Source organism: Saccopteryx leptura, chromosome 4 (genome assembly GCF_036850995.1).
Source record: "Saccopteryx leptura isolate mSacLep1 chromosome 4, mSacLep1_pri_phased_curated, whole genome shotgun sequence".
Lineage (NCBI taxonomy): Eukaryota > Metazoa > Chordata > Mammalia > Chiroptera > Emballonuridae > Saccopteryx > Saccopteryx leptura.
The window spans coordinates 197,109,788-197,128,837 of record NC_089506.1 but is presented as its reverse complement, the minus strand read 5'-3'; the positions used below and the strand labels follow the sequence as shown (position 1 = coordinate 197,128,837).

The following is a 19,050-nucleotide window of genomic DNA, read 5'->3' as shown; positions in this document are numbered from 1 at the left end:
ACACCATGGTCAGGAGCTTGCATGACCCAGCTTGGCAGACATATTTTACTTAAGGTCTCATAAGGTTTTCATGAAAAAACGAGAATGCCCTTGAGCTGCTAAGCCTTTATGAACTATTAGGCCTCGTCATGGGTGACAGTGAGTCGGGACAATGCTCACCGCTAACGGCCCAGCATTCCAGAAGCAGGGTCTGGGGAAGGGAATAGGACTAGGGACAATTTCTAGTCCAGTGTTTCTCAACCTTCTTTTCGGATAGCCACTCCAGCCTCGGGAGCCTTTTAAGGCATTTGTTTCCCTAGCTGCCCCACCCCCATGACATTGTAATAGCAAAGATATACAGCATATCTGTTTATGGACTGTGGCCCCAAGAGGACCACAGACACTTGTAATATCTGAGGTTATTTTTTTGTCCCCTAAGAATCACTTTCACTCATTGAGGGTGGTACTGTTTCTATCGAGAGTGCATATTTCAGTCTGAGACTCTTTGGCCCTCCAGCCCCAGCTATAAGAACGGATGAGTAGAAGAAGACCAAATATGAGATGGATTGACTCTATAAAAGAAGCCCATGGGCGTGAGTCTACAGGAGCTGAGCTGGGCTGTTGAAGACAGGGCACTGTAGACATCACTCATTCATCAGGTTGCCAGGAGTCGGAGCCAACTCAGTGGCATGTAACACAACACAGAAGGCCAGTGCATGTGTATAACAAGTGTGCCTGTCTGAGACTGGGAGCCACAAAGAGCCAGCTCAGTGTGAATTCTAGGACAACTGGGCCATTCTCTTTCTCCTGCTTCCAATTTTCCATTTTCACAAATACTAGATGACTATTTTTAGGCAAACATCTTGCTCTGCATTTATGATAATTTCCTTGCTTTATTTTTTTTTTTTATTAAAAAGTAGAGTTATCATGCCGAAAAGAACCAGCATGTTGCAGCATCTTAAATAATGCCAGTCTATATCCAGATGTATATACCAGGAATACAGAAGAGAGCCTATCTCCTCTTTGGACCTCTGCCAGGATTGAGCAGTATTTTTATTTTTTACAAATCTTCCCTAATTTGAAAGGCAAGATGGTAACTCATTGTTGCTTAAATTAGCTTTCTGATGGTGATCAGTGAGAGTGAAATCCATCTGCTTGGATTTTTGAAAGAGGTTTTGAATGAGGGCTCTTTAAAGGCGATTGCCCTCTGGGGAGGTGGACCAATACGTCTGCATTGTGGTGAACTTGTGTGCAGATATTGGTTGGGGGCCAAGATGTGACGAGCTCTTGGTGAAAGCTCGCTCTTGAGCAGACCTGAGGTTCAGAAGGCCACACTGAGGAGCTCTTGAGAGTTGGGCAGTCCCTCGAAGGTCTGCTTTTACCTCAGTTCTCTCAAGTTCACCTTTTGGTCAGTGTCAGCTCTGACCCGAAAGATCCAATGGATGTTGAGTTGAACAAAGGAAAAACAAGCAAGAGACAGCACCCATTCATTTCATAAGAACATACTGAGGGCCCACCATGGTGGCAAATATACAAAGATGTTTCAGACTAGGCACCTGACCTTGCAGGGCTCACTGTCCAGCTTGGAGAAAGCATGCAAAACAGTGGCTGAGGTGTAGGGTGAGGAGTTCTATGATGGGTGCACATTAAGTTAGTAGTAGAGATAGAAGAAGGTTTGGCCAGCCCTGTCTATTGAGATGAGAAAGGGTCAGGAAGAAAAGGAAAAGAGAATATGATGTTTAAGTTCCATCGTAGAGAACTTGATGGTGTTTCTCAGGTAGAAAGTGGGCGAAGGCCTCCCGGACATACAGAGTCATGGAGCTTTGAAAGACATAACATTTTGTGCAGAGGTGGGCAGGAAAATGGCGGCAGAAGGTTAGTGCAACTTGCCTGCTTTCCTGAGGTGGTTTCCTTATTTTCAAAGATGCCACTGACTTGAAAAGCACAATCAGATATGTTTTGGGGAAGCGAGCTCAGAATGGTCGGGAGGATAGGGTGAAGATGAGAGAGTGAGGGCAGAAAGCAATTTCTACTATCAACATTATAAATTATAACTAGGAAAGTGAATTCTTGGAGTCATTTTCCCACTGTAGTCTTTGGAAAGGGGTCCGCAATTAGATTCACGAGGAAACTAGACCAGCCACAGGTATCTAAGAGGTGAATTCAATAAAACATGATAACTCAATGTGTGTGTGAGTGACAAAGATGAAGGAAGAAATAGGAATGAAGCCACGTTGTCTATCACGTACCCCTGGGCAATTAGAGGTGCAGGAGGTCCCGCAGGTGTGAGGTGTGGCCATCTAAGTAGTACGTACCGGCTGAGCATTTAGATAGAAATACTGACAAAAAACTAGGAATATGTGCTATTGGATGTACTAATAATTGCCAGTAATTTCTTGTGTTTCTCTTGGTATTTTAAGAATGTTGCCTAATTTTCAGTAATACTACTACCTATTTATTGAGGTCATGCCAAGGAGAAAACGTGGAGATGTTTATTTCCTGGGGTACAGCAGGGTCAGTTTCAACTGCTTTTCTATTTATATTTGTATCTTCTCCTTCCAGGGGATGGCCAGGTGGATTTTGATGAATTCATGACAATCCTTGGCCCCAAACTGGTGTCTTCAGAAGGCCGAGATGGTTTTCTTGGAAACACAATAGATAGCATATTCTGGCAGGTGAGTAAGAATTTTTTTTAAAGATGAAATTTGACAGTAAAACATGTGTCTGGGTAAGATTTTTGACTTGGAGTTCTTGAGCTTCTGTTCCGCACATGAAGATCTCTTCTGGATTGGAGCGACATACATTCCTTGTCTAAACTGAGGTCCATACCAGATCCTCCTGACAAAGAATCAAAACTATACTCAGTAAAGACTTGGAGGACTGAAATATTTCCTGATTTATTTATTTTTTTATTTCAGAAGAGAGTTTTACATTTTGGAGAAATGAGATTTCTCCGCTTCTGATTCACAAAAGTCTTTTTACTTGAGACACTTAAAAAGGACATATGAGAACTATCTGAGCCCAGTTCTGTCCCTGGTTCCTCATCCTTGGTTGAGAGGATGTCATGGTTATCTTGTGTGCTGGGATCCTATCAATACTCTTGTCCTTAATAAGACTAAATGGTTTTACCTAAGAATTTGTGTTCAGTGGTTCTCAATTTGCTTCTATTTCTGTCTTGTAAAATCTCTTAGGAAATGCCAAATATCTACCTTTGAATTATTAATGTACCATGAATCTTTAATCTTATAATGTGACTGTTATTTCATGATTATGGAATATGGGAAATGGATTATCAATGATTATACTATAAATTGGAGTCAAATAATTTGACAAGTTAGATTTACTTATTGATTAGACATGTGAAGGAAGCACCATTCAAACACAGCGTGGTTTCTTTAATTTCTTAATGTGTTTTTTTTTCTTAACAAAAGGCATTTCTCTAACCTAGATAAGGATCGCAGGAGATGCATGCCTTTCGTCTGATTCTGTTACCCATTTTGCATATAACCAACAAGTACTTAGTAAGAATGTGTTATGTGCCCTGTAGTCTAACAGTCACTGTGGATTTTACAGAAGATCTTTAACCCACACTCCTGGCTATGTAAGAATTTGGTTGGGGAAGCACAATTAAGAAAGAGAAAATAAAGAAGTGACTAACTGGTGTTATGGTTACTAGACTGTAGTCGTTGTAGCACTCTTAGCACCCGGCACGTGGCACACAGCAAGCCTTCAATAACATTTTTTTTTCATAGAAGGAATAAAAGTTCAAGAAAGGAGACAAATGTGGTCTTGAGAGGTCAGATAAGGCTTCAGGAAATGGAGCCACTTGTTTCAAACCTTGAAATAAGAAGAGGATGAAGTGAGGAAAGAAAGAAAGGGAGCATTCCAGGCCTGTCACGAGGAGAGTTTGAAAGGGTGGGGGCTGGGAGCATAGGAGAGTCCTTGACCACAACCGAGGTGCGGTGGAAAGGGCATGGCCTCAGGACCATGGCAGAACGGATTGAGGTCCTGAGGAAAGAAGAGTTGAGGTGATTCCAAGGTTCCCGTCTGGCTTTCACTGACAGGAATAAGATCGTGGAGAAAAGACATCCTGGTGGAATTCTAAAGTGAGCATGTTGAGTGTAAGGTGAGGCCCAGACAACTGAAAGGAGGAAGAAAGCCTATGCACAGTGAAATCAGGGTGGATCCCAGGCAAGAGGCCAGGGCTGCAAACCGTGGGATCCAGCAGAGCTGGTGGGTGAGATCATAGGCCAGTATGGGCTCCCCGGGAGAAGCTGCATCGATGAAGGTGAACAGAGAGAACTTAGGTGCTGGGGACAGTGAGATGGGGCCTCCGATCTCCATATTGCTCACACACATTGGGAGAACTCCATCTCCTTGGACTGTGGTCATGATCGGCCCTGACTCTTCCTGGAGAAGGACCTCCATGACCCTATTCGCCACGTGATGAGAATATGCCCCATGTAACACTTTAGGTATGACTCCATTCTTGGAGGGACAGGCAGGTAGAATGCCCAGGCAGAAACACTCTCCCACCTGGCCATCTTCTCATCTAGACAGATCCACTCCGGGTGAGCACTGAGAATTCTCTCCCTGGTTTCTCTTCTTCTCTACTTTCCTCTACTCCCCACTCTGGGTGCTTTCTATCTGTTGCCTCTGCCTTCAGGGCCCTCTCTAGCCGAGGAGAGTGCTGCAAGGTCTTCCAGGCTCTAAGCATTCTTTTTGGCTCCTCATCCTGGAGACGAGAGAGCTGTGGGTACTCAGAGCCTCACATCTTCAAGGTTCTTCATAGTAGAACATCTGCCCAGAGAAGAGGTGTTTCTCTTCTAATAGACTGACTACCTCTACCATAATTTGGATAGCCTACAATGCTTACAAAGCCTCTGTGTTTTTGTTTTATCAAAGACCCTCCCCCTTCCCCAGAGTGATAAACGGGATAGGGAAAATGGGAATAAAGTGGGGAAATTTCATTCTGAAATATTTTTTAAAGATTTTTATGTTGATTTTTAGAGAGAATGAGAGAGGAAGAGAGAGAGACAGAGAGAAAGAGAGAGAAACATCGATCTGTTGTTCTACCTATCTATGCAACTGTTGGTTATCGGTTGCTTCTTATATGTGCCCTGACTGGATATTGAACCTACAGCCTTGGTGTATTGGGACCACGCTCTAATGAAATATACTGCTCAAAAAAATTAGGGGATATTTCAAAGTGACTATGAAGCGATAAAATACCCCTAATATTTGTGAGCAGTATATTTAAAAGAATATGGGAACACATTGATTTGTGGCTGTGGCTTTCCTCTCCTGCTCTTGCTCACTCGGCTCAGAATTATATGACTAGCAAAGAACAGCACATCAATCAATTCTCAGCAGTCAGCTGTCCCCACCCCCACCATCTGTCCATTCAGAGAGAAAGCAAAAAATGGTGCTCAAAACAGTCAGATCATCTGGTTCTTCCTGGAAAAGAGTTCGTATTTGCAGCACTTGGGTGATGTAGTGATTTTTTTTCAGGTTTAAAAGAAAGTTGTGAGTGTACAGGTTTGTATGTCCACATGCACGTGTGTCTGTTTCCTTCGCCACTGTGGTCGAAGGTGGTACAGAAGGGGAGCAGCAGAAAGGCAGCTGACTGTGCCGCGTATCCGGGCCGGAGATCCAGGATACCAAGATCTAGAAAGGAAAGGACCATCCATTGAAGGCACTCTGACAAGGCTTCCCACCAGGGACAAAGTCAGCTTCCTGTGGAAATAGACTTAATGGTCCATCTGGCAGGGTGCATTAATGATCTGTTTGCTGCATAATGCATTACACCAAAAGCTAGTGGCTTAAAACAACACTAAATATTTGCTATCTCACAGTTTCTGTGGGTTAAAATTGAAAGCAGCTCAGCTGGGTGGTTCTGGCTCAAGGTCTGTCATGAGGTTGCAGTCAAGATGCTGGCTGGGGAGTGATCATCTGAAGGTTTGACTGGGGCTGGAGAACATGCTACAACACATGTTGCTGCCTGGTGATGCTAGCTATTGGCAGGAGACCTCAGGTCTTTGCCACATGGTCATGCCATAGTGATGCTTGAGTATCCTCATGACATGGCAGCAGCTTCCCTCAAAACAACTGATTCAAGAGAGGACGTGGCAGAAGCTACAATGTTTTTTTTATGAACTAGCCTTGAGTCAAACTCTGTTATTTCTGCACTATCCTCTTGATTACACAGGTCATTCCTATTCAGGGTGAGCGAAGACAAATTCTGGAGGAAAGAGTCATTGGGGGCTCTGCTGGAGACTGGCTCCCATAAAGGGTAAAGACTATAACTGGGCATCAGCTTCTGACCCAACCTTGCTGCCACAGGCTTTCATTTCTTCCAGACTTTTGTCCCTTCCTACCTTAAAAGAGACCTCTGACCAGGGCTGTTCTCTGTGCTCTGAGAAGTGCTTCCGCCAGGCACTCGGCTCGTCTTGCTAATCAAATCTGTTTCCTGTGCTCCCTCCTTGCTGGCTTCCTAGCCAGCTTCCTAGCCTCCAGTGCCAAGATCAGAGTAAAATCAAATGGGACTCTCTAAAAACAGTTACCTGTCAGTTGGTGCTGGTCCCAAAAGTTATGAGCACTTGGCTCTTTGCAGGAAATTGGTATCGAAGAAAGCAAAATGCAGTTGGCTAAGGCAGCCTCCCTCTCAAGGAGGGTAGTCTGAAGGCCCTGCCCTGGTCTCCGCCCTCCCAGGGTGGTCAGCCCTCGGTGTGTGAGGCTCACAGATTTCTTGGCAGCCAGTTTGAAACCTAAATGCCCTGGGCCTCTGCTGGCCTGTGTGCAAGCTGGCTGTTATCATAACTAGTTTATCCCACAGCTGTGTGCAATGTCCAAGACACTGTATGTTACCCTAATGTAAAAGTGAGTGGGACACGCTTCCCCAGATTTGGTCCAGATCAGGGACTGTTTGTCACACTGACTTCTCCAACAACAGATCTGCTCAGCATCCTTTCTGGCTATCCCCTCCTCCCCATCTGGTGGCATAATACATAGCACGGGTCGTAAAATACCTAGAGCTATTCCTCAGACCTTGCTCCAGGCGAGCCTTTTGTCCCTCTACCCAAAATCCGTGCTTGGGTCTCATGTCTTCCCTGGCTTTCCATTTCTGCTGTGATGCTCAACTCTTGATTTCTGGGCCATGGCAGCAATGGGTGAGGAGTTGGACTTAAAATTCTTGACTCGTGAGCAGTTGAGGGCACTTGATGCTCCATGTTCATGATATATGAAAGAAATACTGCATGAAGCTTCAGGGACAATGTAATCCGTATCTGTTTTGTATAAAAGAACCAGAAAGATTTGTATCAGAACATCGACAGTGATTTTTCATGTGTGGTAGGATAATAAGTGATCTCCGTATTGTCCAGAATCTTGACAGTGGGCATGCGTTACTTCTATAAGCAGAAAAAGAAACGTAAAAGAAAATGCAGTCCCAGCTTGCCACGTATCTATTACATTTTTATAATTTTTTTCATCTATGAAACTGGAGATTACCTGTCCCGTGAGGTTGACTCTTGATAAAACTTGTAGGAAAGCAAATGAAAACAAACAGTAGAAATGCTGTTCATTTCCCAGGGGCATCTGTTACATGGGCCAGGACATAGAAAACACCAGGACCTTTAAGGATAACATACATTCCAGTATGCCGAGTCTCTCCACGCATCAGCTCTGTCACCAACAGGATGGTTCTCCCCTCAATATCTTGTCAACGTGCCACTCTCTCCGGGTGTTGGATCCGAAGCTGCTGCTCCTCCATTCTTAATCATCTAGTGGAACCTAAATAGCTTTTAGCAGCAATGCCCATCGGGAGGCCTGTTAGATTGACAGCAAGTGCTCAAATTCCCAAAGCAGCTTTACTGCATTGGAGGACAGAGATGGGAAAACGTAGCGTCAGCAATGGGCGTCAGGTGCGGTCCCTGAACCAGGAGCAGCAGCAGAACCTGGACGTGTTAGAACTACAGGTGCCTGGGCCCCACCCAGGAACACTGGACAGAGACTCCAGGGCTGGGCCCAGCAGTCTGGGTTTCCAATAGCCAGCCCTTCAGGTGACTGATTTTTGCCCAAATGTGGGGGCCATTGAGCCAAGGACATTTCAGTGACCTGTCCTATGAGGCAGGCATCCAGTCAGGCTTATTGGTCTGACTCAGATCTCAGTAATTTTTTTTTATAGATTTATCTGTATTTATGAGTGCGCTGGTCTTTAGTCTCTCTAACATTATAGGCATACCTCAGGGATACTGCGTGTTTGCTTCCAAGCCACTGTAATAAAGCGAGTATTACAGTAAAGCCAGTCTTAACCTTTTTGCCAGTGGACTTGAGTTCAGTTTGTAAAAAACACAGCATCTGTGATGCTCAATAAAGCAAAGCACAATATAACGAGGTCTGACTGCATACAAAAGTTTTCACTGTTTCTAAAGGGAGAAAACTGCATGTCAACAAGTAACTAATTTCTAACTTAGAAATGCTTTTCCAAGCATTAAAGCAATAGAAGAACTCATAAATTAAAAAAAACTATTAAACAATTAAAAATATTTCAAAAACTAACAGGAAAAAAACATGAATTGGTAGACTAAAACATATGTAAAGAGCATTTCTGAAGCAACATGACTCAACATGAGAATAGAGAAATGGGATAAGAAACAACAGGTAATTGATTCAGGCTTTCAGTAAACACATTAAAACAGTTGAACCTCACTAGGAATCTAAGAAATGTCAATTAAAATAGTAAATTGTATGGCATTTTTCTCCTGTGAGATTTAAAAGAATAAAACCTCCAATAATAGTGCGGTCAAGAGTGAGATAAAATGTGCAAACCGTAGAAATGTAAATTGTAAAACTTCTGAAAGCTAGCTGGAGATACTTTTCAAATGTTTTTAACCTTATAATTAATTCTACGTTCAGGACATGATCAGTTGAAATTAGAGTTGTAGAAAATACAGTTATAAAGATGAAATATTATACAATGAATAAAAATAGGATTTTTCACTGTACAGTCCGTAGAGATTGACTGTAGAGTATAATTACATTGCTGTTCTACATCCGTTACATATCCATTTATATTCACAGGGAGACAAAAACTGGAGAAAATGTAATAATTTTGACAATACTAATTATGGGTTGGAATAAAGGTAAATGTAAGTTTTCCCTTATCCTTATTTTTATTTTCTGCAATTTCTACAATGGGGCCATATGATTTATTCTGTTATTATTCATTGAGGTTAACAAAATCTCCAATTAACAAAATTGCATTCTAAGACAGCTGCTTTCAGTAGTGAAAAAAGCGATTAGAGTTTCTCCTACATATGCTCATTGTTATGGTAAACAAAACACAAAGTTGATATGAGAATGTAAAAGCGTATAATCAAAATTGCAGCCCCCCCCCCCCCCCCAGCCACCAGAAGGGAAGAAATTATTTCAAGGCTTCAGAGTGACAGCTGTCCATTGCAACCTGCTGTGTGGCCCTCTGTTGTGGAAGCCACAAGGGACCCAGGGCCGGCTGCAGCCCCCCCAACATATCAGTCACCTGATATCCAATTACTATGCTGAAAACTCACGTTTTCAGAAAACATCTGAATTGGTTTTATAATCAAAACTAAATAAGTTTTAAAGTAATTTTTTTAAAATAAATTCATGACCACTTCCTGTGTCTGTGGCTAGGATGGACTGACAAGTGACCTCAACCAAGAAGAGAAATAAGCCACTGGTGACATTATCAGGAAAGTCCCAGCACCAGTCACTTAATTTGTATTCAATAGACTCTTCCTGTGTATCACATAAAGTTAGTTTCTTTCATTCACCCTGCTTACCCACAAGGGTCTAACCGGAGTCTACATATAAGATGTATACCGTAGACTCAGGAAGATGTAGCGTTTTTAGCCAAAGTTACTTAAATGAAGAGGACAGGAAGAAAAGGAAAGGTAGTTGAATTAATTCTATCCAGGGTAGAATCTTGGATTACAGTTCAGGGAAGCAGAGAAAGGAGCAAGGGAGACAAGAAAGCTCTAGGGACGTCCTGGGGTCAGAAAGACAAATCCTCTAAAACCTGCTGCAAGCGGCTCCCAAAGGCAGACTTCTGAACAGGACAAGGGTGTCCTGTGCTTCAGGGACTGTGTCTTGGAGACACTTAAGAAAAAAAAAACAACACACCTTTTATTGAGTTATGATTAACATGTAAAAAGTTGTACATATTTAATGTATACAGCTCAGTGAGTGGGGATATGGATACACCCCTGAAACTGTAACCACCAGTCAAGTTCATACACATATATGTCTCCTGCCAAAGTGTCCTCCCCCTCTGTGTTATCATTACTACTACTGTGGTTATTACTTTGTGTGCGAGATAAGAACACTTAACATAAGACCTACCTTCTCAGCAAATTTAAAGCATGCCATATTGTTAGCTGTAGGCACTAACTATGCTGAATAGCACAGTAGATCTCCAGATCTGGCATAACTGGCGGTCCGCAAGAAAAGACCAACAATGAACAGCCGTGTTCCCAGATTTGAAAACTGAGAAGTTTGTGGCGGTCAAGAAAGGGAATTGACGCCTAGGGATGCGTTTTCTTTTTCAGGGCTCATCGAGACGAGGAGTTTGGGTGTGATTTTTGTAGTACAATACTCACCAGCGTGTTTTAGTGCCGGAGTGGCACGTGGTTTGCATGCAAACAGCATCGCTGCTGCTGTGTGGAAGGGGCGTAGGGAGCAAGAGTGAAAATGGGGCCTCAGGGAGCTGTTTCTGGAGTTAAGGAGACGTGATGATGGCTTTACTAGGGGGAAGGGGCAGCCCGAGGCAATGAGAAGGGACAGATATGGGCTTCATTTTGGAGGCAGAGATATCCACTACATCAAATGGTGGTATTTTTCTTATGTAGCTATCATTACCACTTACACCTTATTGGCCCATTCACTACATTTTCCTTGAATGTTCCTTTTTAGATATTAATACTAACCATGTCTAGTCTTTTTATTGTCTTTTCTGGATATAGTCTTACCCATCCTTTGCCTTTAAAAATGTCGTACTTTGTTAAGTGTCCCTCTCTTTATAAAATCATAGTGTCAGGTTTGTTTCTATAAGCTAGTCTGACAGAATTGGTCTTTTTCATAGTGCGGTTTAATCCATTGGCAATCCTTTTATAACTGGTGTTTGTTCACAGTTCAGTAGTCCTATGTTTTTCTTTCTGGTTTTAAGCTTTGTCCTTTGTTTTATATCTCTTACTATACTGATGGTTTTTCTTGCTTTATCTTCTAAATTAAATACAAAGATAGCTCTTCTTGCTATAATCCATTTGCTTATCCTTTTACCTTTATGAAATATGTGTTTAAAATGATATTTGCATGAATATTCAAGTCAAAAGAATGAATAACTTCTGACTTTTCCTAAAAGAAAATTTGGCTTCCATTTATACTCTCCTTTCCCTCCCCATTTTTTTTTTTTTTTTTGTATTTTTGTATTTTTCTTAAGCTGGAAACAGGGAGGCAGTCAGACAGACTCCGCATGCGCCCACCAGGGGCGATGCTCTGCCCATCTGGGGCGTTGCTCTGCTGCAACCAGAGTCATTCTAGCGCCTGAGGCAGAGGCCACAGAGCCATCCTCAGTGCCTGGGTAAACTTTTGCTCCAATGGAGCCTTGGCTGTGGGAAGGGAAGAGAGAGACAGAGAGGAAGGAGAGGGGGAGGGGTGGAGAAGCAGATGGGCGCCTCTCCTGTGTGCCCTGGCCAGGATTCGAACCCGGGGCTCCTGCACACCAGGCTGACGCTCTACCACTGAGCCAACTGGCCAGGGCCTCCCTCCCCAATTTTGGTAAATGTAATCTGGCTTTATATATTTGGGTTTTTAAACAATTTTATCAAGGTAATTGTAAGAGTCATGTGCAGTTTTAAGAAATAATTCAGAAAGAGCCCATGTATGCCCCACCCAATCTCCTCCAATGGTAACATTTTGCAAAAGTCATAATACAATATATAAACGAGATTTTGATGTTGCTATATGCACTAATATTCTCCAGACTTCCCCAGTTTTGCTGGTACTTGCATCTGTGTGTGTGCGTGTTTCCTGTAATTCAGTTTTACTCTCTGTGTAGGTTTGCTTCTCCATCACCCCAGTCAAGGTAGTGGACACTTCCATCACACCTTGTACCTTCAGCCCTGCCCCTAACTGCTGCCATCCATTCATCTGTTTTTCATTTCTAAAATTTTATATAAATGAAATCATACTGTGTGTAACCTTTTGGGATTGACTTTTGTTCCCCATTCAGCACAATATCCCTGAGATTCAATCATTCAAGATGTTTTGTATCAGTAGTTTACTCCATTTAAGTGGTGTATCAATGATAATACGTATATTATGGTAGGGGTATGTCACAGTTTATTTAACCATTCACCTGTGAATGTACATCTGGGTCATTTCAAGAGTTTGGCTCTAATGAATAAAGTTGCTATTTAACATTTGTGTGCAAGTTTTCTTTTTATAAGAAACTGCCCCACTGTTTTCCAGGGTGGCAGTAATAGTTCACATTTTTGCCAGCAATGTGTCAGTTGGTATTGTCGTTCTTTTTATTTTAGGCATCCTGATAGGTGTACAGTGGTGTCTCATGTTTAATTTGCATTTCCCTGATGGTTGATCTCTTCCAGCACTTATTTACCATTTATATATCTTCTGCTGTCCGTGTCTGCTCATGTCTTTTGCTCATATTCTCATTGGATAGTTGGTTTTGTTTGACTGCTGAGATTTGTTCATTCTTTATGCAGTTTAGGTACTACTCCTTTGTTGGATATGTTGTTTGCAAATACCTTCTCTTAGTATGTAGTTTATCTTTTCATCCTCTTTACATAGGCTTTGGCAGAGCAAAAGTTTTTAATTTTGATGCAGTCCACCTTATCAATTTTTTGTATTGCCAATCATGCTTTTGGTGTCAAGTCTAAGAACTATTTGACTAGCACTAAATCATAAAGTTTTTCTTCTGTTTTTAAAAACAGTTTTACACTTTTGCATTTAAGTATATGTCTCAATTGAGTAAACTTTTATAAAAGGTGTGTGGTTTTAGTTGTGGTTTATTCTTTGCCTATGAATGTTTACCTGCTTCAGCACTATTTGTTGAAAAAGCTGTCCTTTGTCCATTAAATTACTTCAAGAACTTTGTCAAGTCAGTTGAGCATATTTGTATAGGTTGAATTTTGGGCCTCTATTTGATCTATGTATCTATCCCTCAGTGTGCTGAAAGCACACTGTTTTAATTACTGTAACTATATAGTACAGTAATTAAACTATATAGTAAGCCCTCATATCAAGTAAATGATTCCTCCAGCTTTATTCTTTTATATCAAGATTGTTTTAGCTATTATAGGATCTGTGTTTTTCCATATAAATTCTATAGTAACCTTGTCTGTGACTACTAAGACTTTGCTAGAATTTTGGTAAGAATTATACTAAACCCCTATAGATGAATTTGAATTTGAGGAGAATTGACAACTTCATTATGTTGAGCCTTCCATTCCATGAACATGGTATACCTCTTCATTTATTTCAGTTTATTTGATTTCTTTCATTTACATTTTATAATTTTCAACATAAAGATTTTACACTCATCCTAACAAGTGTATACCTAGGAATTTCATCTTCTTTGGAACAAAGGTAGCGTTCATGGTTAGTAAACAGAATTGTGATCTTGTTTTTTGAGATTATGATGTGATCTGCAAGTAGAGACTGTTTTATTTCTTCTTTTCCAAACTGTATGCCTTTTATTTTCCTTTCTTATTAAGCTGGCTATAATCTCTATAACCTCCAGAATTATGTTGAATAGCTGTGATAAGAGTAAATGTTCTTGGCTTATTCCCAGTCTTTTGGGAAAAGTATTCAGTCTTTCTGTCTTTCACATTAAGTGTGCTGGCTGCTGTCACATTTTTTTTTGTAGTTGATCTTTACCATGTTCAGTTAATGCTCCCTTTATTCTTGCTGAAAGTTTTTACCAAAAATGATCTGTGTCAACTTATATGATTAAATACTTTTATTCTTTAATGCTTTGTTTTGGTCTCAACAAAAGTCACATTGTTTTATTATGAAAGATTATAGACAGTGTTCACTTATGAATTTGAACATAATTAAGGTTTCTTAGCCCAGAGGTTCTCAAACTTTTTTAATGTATTGATCATTTAGTTTAATTTTAATTATAATTGACACACAATATTGTATTAGTTTCAGGTGTGTAATATAGTGATTCAACACTTATTACCTTACAAAGAAATCACCACAAGAAATCTAGTAACAGTTTGTCACCATGCATAGTTATTAAAATATTAACTTTATTTTCTATGCTGTACTTTATATCCCTATGAGTTATTATATAACTTGATGTTATATAACTGGATGATTTGGTGACTTTTATTGTTGAAGTTGCCTTGCATACCTAAACTGAATCTGACTTGGTGTATAATTTTTTAATACATTATTGGATTCAGGTTGCTAGTACTTAGAATTTTTACATCTAAGTTCATCAGAGATATAGATCTGAAGTTTACTCTTTTTTGGTATCATCAGTCTAATTTTGATATCAGGCCTCGTAAAATGACTTGGGAAGTATCTTCCATTTTATGCAAGGGATTGTGTAAAATTGGTGTTAATTATTATATAAATGTTTGATAGAATTCTCCACTGAAACTGTTTGGGCCTGGAAAGTTCTTTGTTCAGGAGCTTTTAAATTATTAATTTAATTTCCCTAATGCTTCTAGCACAGTTCAGGTACCTATTTCATTTGTCTGAGCTTTTGACAGTTTGTAGTTTTTAAGGAATTGGTCCAATTCTTGTAAGTTGTTGCATTTATGAATATAAAGTTTTTTACAGTATTCTCTTACCTTTTTAATGGTTGCAGGATTTATAGTGAAATATCTATTTCATTTCTGATATTTGTGATATATCTTTTTTTAATTTTTTGTAACTCTTGATAGAAGCTTGCAAATTTTATTCATTTTGTTCAAAGTATCTGCTTTTTTGTTTCATTGATTTTTTTCTCTACCATTTTCCTGTTTCAATTTCATTAACTTCTAATATCTATTATTTTCTTTAAGTCTGCTTTGAAGTTTTTGTTTTTGTTTTTCTCTTTTATAGTTTTCTATAAACTTATATTATTGATTGATGTTATATTTTCACTTTATTCAGTTCTCCATATTTTTATTAACTTTGAGGGTCCTCTTTTGAATCATTTTACCTCTCTAAGTGGAGTGTGAAAACCACTTCCATTTGGGTCCTTTTACCTTCCTACTTGTAAGTACCATTGCCTTGAGTACCACATGGAATTATTATTTTTTTGTCTCAATCATTTTATGATTGTTGAATTATGTTGTTGAATTTTCACATATATAGAGACATTAGTAGCGTCTTTCTATTACTGGTTTCCTAGTTTGTTTCCATTGTGTGTCAAAGAACACACTCTGTGGGATTTTGATTATTTAATTGTTTTATAGTCTTGGATATGTTCTATCTTGGTGAATGTTCATGAGCAGTTTTAAACATGTGCTTTTCTTCCGTTGTTGGGTAGAGGTTTCTGTTTATGGCAATTGGATTTTACTGGTTGATTGTGCTGTTTAGACCCTCTAGGTACTTGCTAATTTCTCTCTAGAGAAAATTATCATTTTCTGGCAAGTGTGTAGGAACACTGAAGTCCCCAAATATAATTGTGAATTTGTTTATTTCTCCTTTAGGTTCTATTCATTTTTGCCTCATGTATTTTGAGGCTCTTTGTTTTTTGATGTGTTTGTATTTAAGATCCTATATCCTCTTATTGATCTGTATGGTAGATTGATTCTTTTACTGTTATGTAATGTCCTCCTTTGCCTCTAGTAATTTTCTCACTCTTGAATCTACTGCATTGGCTATTAATATAGCCACTTCTGCTTCTTAATATTAGTATTTGCATGGTATACCTTTTCCCATCCTACCTATTTTGTTGAATTTGAAGTGAGTTTCTTGTAAACAGCAGATAACTGTGTAGGGTTTCTAACCCACTCTATTGATCTGTTTTTTGATTCACATATTTAGGCCATGTGCATTTAAGTTAATTATTGAAGTGCATAAGGCTGCCATTTTATTTGTTTTCTGTTTCCTCTGGTTCTTGTTCCTCTTTTATTCTTGTCTTGTCTTCTGGATTATTCGACATTTTTAAGAATCCCATCTTGATTTATTTACAGTATTTTTGAATGTATGTTTTTGTATAGTTCTCATGTGATTGCACTGGGTATTATGATGTCCATATGTGACATCATAATCTACAGGTATCAACATTTTACCTCTCTGAGTGGAGTGTGAAAACCACTTCCATTTGGGTCCTTTTACCTTCCTACTTGTAAGTACCATTGCCTTGAGTATGACATGGAATTATTATTTTTTTGTCTCAATCATTTTATATATGATTGTTAGAACTCATGAGGAAAGGGATAGTCTATTGTATATACCCATATTTCTACTCTGTTATTCCCTCTGCCTGCTCTAAGATTCTTTTATCATATTCTTTTTGTTTTAAGAACGTTCTTTAAGGATAAGTCTGATAGTGATAAATTTGTTTTTACTTCACTTGAGAATGTCTTGCTTTCCCCTCATTCCTCAAGAATAATTTTGCCAGTTATACGCCACAGATAATAATTCTTTTTTTTTTTTTTTCTTCTTGAAACTTAAAAAATGTGCCAATTCCTTCTGGCCTCCATGATTCCAGATGAGCAATCTGTTGTCATTTGCATTGTGTTTCCACTGTAGAAATGCACCGTTTCTCTCTGGCTGCTATCCAGAGCTTTCCTGAGTTTTTAGTTACTTAAAGTTTAATTTTGATTTGTCTTGAAATGGATTTATTTGGGTGTATACAGTTTGAAGTATGATTAATTTTTTGAATTATAGGTTTTTGGAAACGTAGAGATTTTTGGCCATTACTTGTTCGGAGACTCTTTCCCTACCACGTTATGTCTCCTCTCCTGGGACTCTTGTGAGGGCTGGATCTTTTTAGCTCTTCCCAGGTCTCCGAGGTTCTGTTGTATTTTAAAGTCAATTTTCTTTCCGTTGTTCATATTGAGTGAACTCTATTAATCTATCCTCAAGTTCACTGATTCTGACCTCTGTCATCTTTACTTTACTAGCCCATCCAGCAACTTTTTTTTCTTATTTTAGCAATTTTATTTTTCAGTTCTACTATTTTCATGTGGTTCTTTTTCTGTAACTTACATTTTCTTGTTGAGATTTTTCTCATTTTGTATTTGTTGCAAGAGAAATTATGACTGATTTTTGAAGGGTTTTTTTTTTTTATGATGCCTTCTTTTAAATCCTTGTCAGATCATTCCAACATCTGATTCATCTCTGTGTTGGTATCTCTTAAGTTTCTTTTCTCATCCACGTTGTGATTTTCTTGGTTCTTGATGTAATGGGTGATTTTTTATTTTATCCTGGTCATTTTACCTAATATATTAACAGGCTCTGGGTTCTCCTTAAATCTATTATTTAAACAGGAACTCATCCTGCTTAAGATTAGCATGCACGTCCTTGCTTTTGTGGGCCATGGTTCCAATGACAGCTTCATTTCAGAGCCGTTTTGGTGATATTTTGCTTGGTGTAGTGCTGTGGGGGTGTAGTGCTGTGGCAACCCCCACTGCTCCCTCCTTGTGCTGCTGAAGGGCTGGGAAAGGATTTTTTTAGACCAGGATGACAGATGTCACTCCTTGGGCGAGAAGACCATCAGACAAGAATGGAGGAACTTCATGAGCCAGGTCCTTCTGGTAGTGGGATTTTCCCCTCTGGTAGGTTCACCTGGTATAGTCTGAGGGACTCCCATTCAGTCTGGGTGAGGAATGGGCCTACCTAGGTTGCCTTCTGGTATTGGGGTTGAGGGACAGGAAATGTCCGGTCTGGGTTGCCTCCTACTGTTGAGTGGGGAGATGTCAGATGTCTTGCTACTGTGTTGTTCTTTCAGTGCCAGGTCCTGAACTGGTTCTTAGCACCTTTGAGGCTTCTCCTTTGGTTATCTCTTACATTATCATCATGGGTTATAGTACTTGGCACAGAAGTAGGGAGAAATAGGTTTACACCATGTTGTCTGGGTTAGAAGTCCCATTATTATTAAATAGCTCTTTTTAATCATGAACTATTCATTTTCCAGAATACTTTTAGTCTTTGTATTTACGTTTATATCCACATTTACAACAATTAATTTTATTTATCTCTAAACAATTTTTATTTACATTGTCATCCATTATGCTCTAAATTTCTTATATTTCAATTATTAATCACAATTCGTCTTTTGGTTGGCTGGAGAAATTATCTTGTAATTCTTCATAATGGGGGCTGGGGGGTTACTCAAGCTATGTTTTTCAAGTCCTTCACAGATTTGAAAATATCTTTCTGTTAATTTTGCTCATAAAATAAAAATATGGCTGAAGATGGAGTTCTTGGGTGACAAAATGTTAACCTCAGTTTCCTATAATCATTTTCATAGTATTTTACATAGAACCCTACTTTTCCAGATGCCTTCTCAAGGAACAACTAAAGTTCCTTGAACAGAAAAATGGTAGAAATGCTTAGTATTTCTTGGAGATTCAGAATGCACATTAGTTTTGTGAAAACTCTGATATAGCCTTCTTTTAAGAAACTTGTTTAATTTTGTGTAGCTTATTGTTTCTCAGATAATGCAGTGCTGATGATGGAATCCCTTTTAGTCCTTTTTCTACTATTATTTATAAACTTAATGCTTTCATTTATTTATTTTTTAAAAGATTTTTAAAATTGTTTTTAGAGAGAGAGGGAAGGAGAAACACTGATTTGCTGTTCTACTTATTTATCCATTCATTGGTTGATGGTTGTATGTGCCCTGACTGGGGACTGACTATGCAATCTTGGCATATTGGAACAACGCTCAGCCAACTGAGCTACCCAGTCAGGGTTTACTGTTGTCTTTTCTATTATTGCTTCTGCTCTTATTGTTTTGTCCTTTTCCTGTGCAATAGCGAAAATTCCTAACTTACATTTTTGTTCTCTTCCTTGTTATTTGTCAACTTTTCTCTTTCTGTGTTTCATACTTTTCCATCCTAA

General features: G+C 39.4%; 1 protein-coding gene across 6 annotated transcripts in view; it reads left to right on the top strand.

The window, feature by feature from the left end:
- Positions 1–19,050, top strand: part of CALN1 (calneuron 1) — a 528,997-nt gene that overhangs the window by 343,217 nt on the left and 166,730 nt on the right. For 5 of the 6 annotated variants that reach the window (XR_010751157.1, XM_066382462.1, XM_066382461.1 and 2 more), the window contains one exon: positions 2,542–2,654. The exons of the other annotated variant lie outside the window; for it this stretch is intronic. Coding sequence is in view for 4 of the 5 variants with exons in the window: in XM_066382462.1 (XP_066238559.1) it covers positions 2,542–2,654 (113 nt within the window). In the remaining variant the exon portion in view is untranslated. The remainder of the gene's footprint in view (positions 1–2,541; positions 2,655–19,050) is intronic. 6 annotated transcript variants of the gene reach the window in all.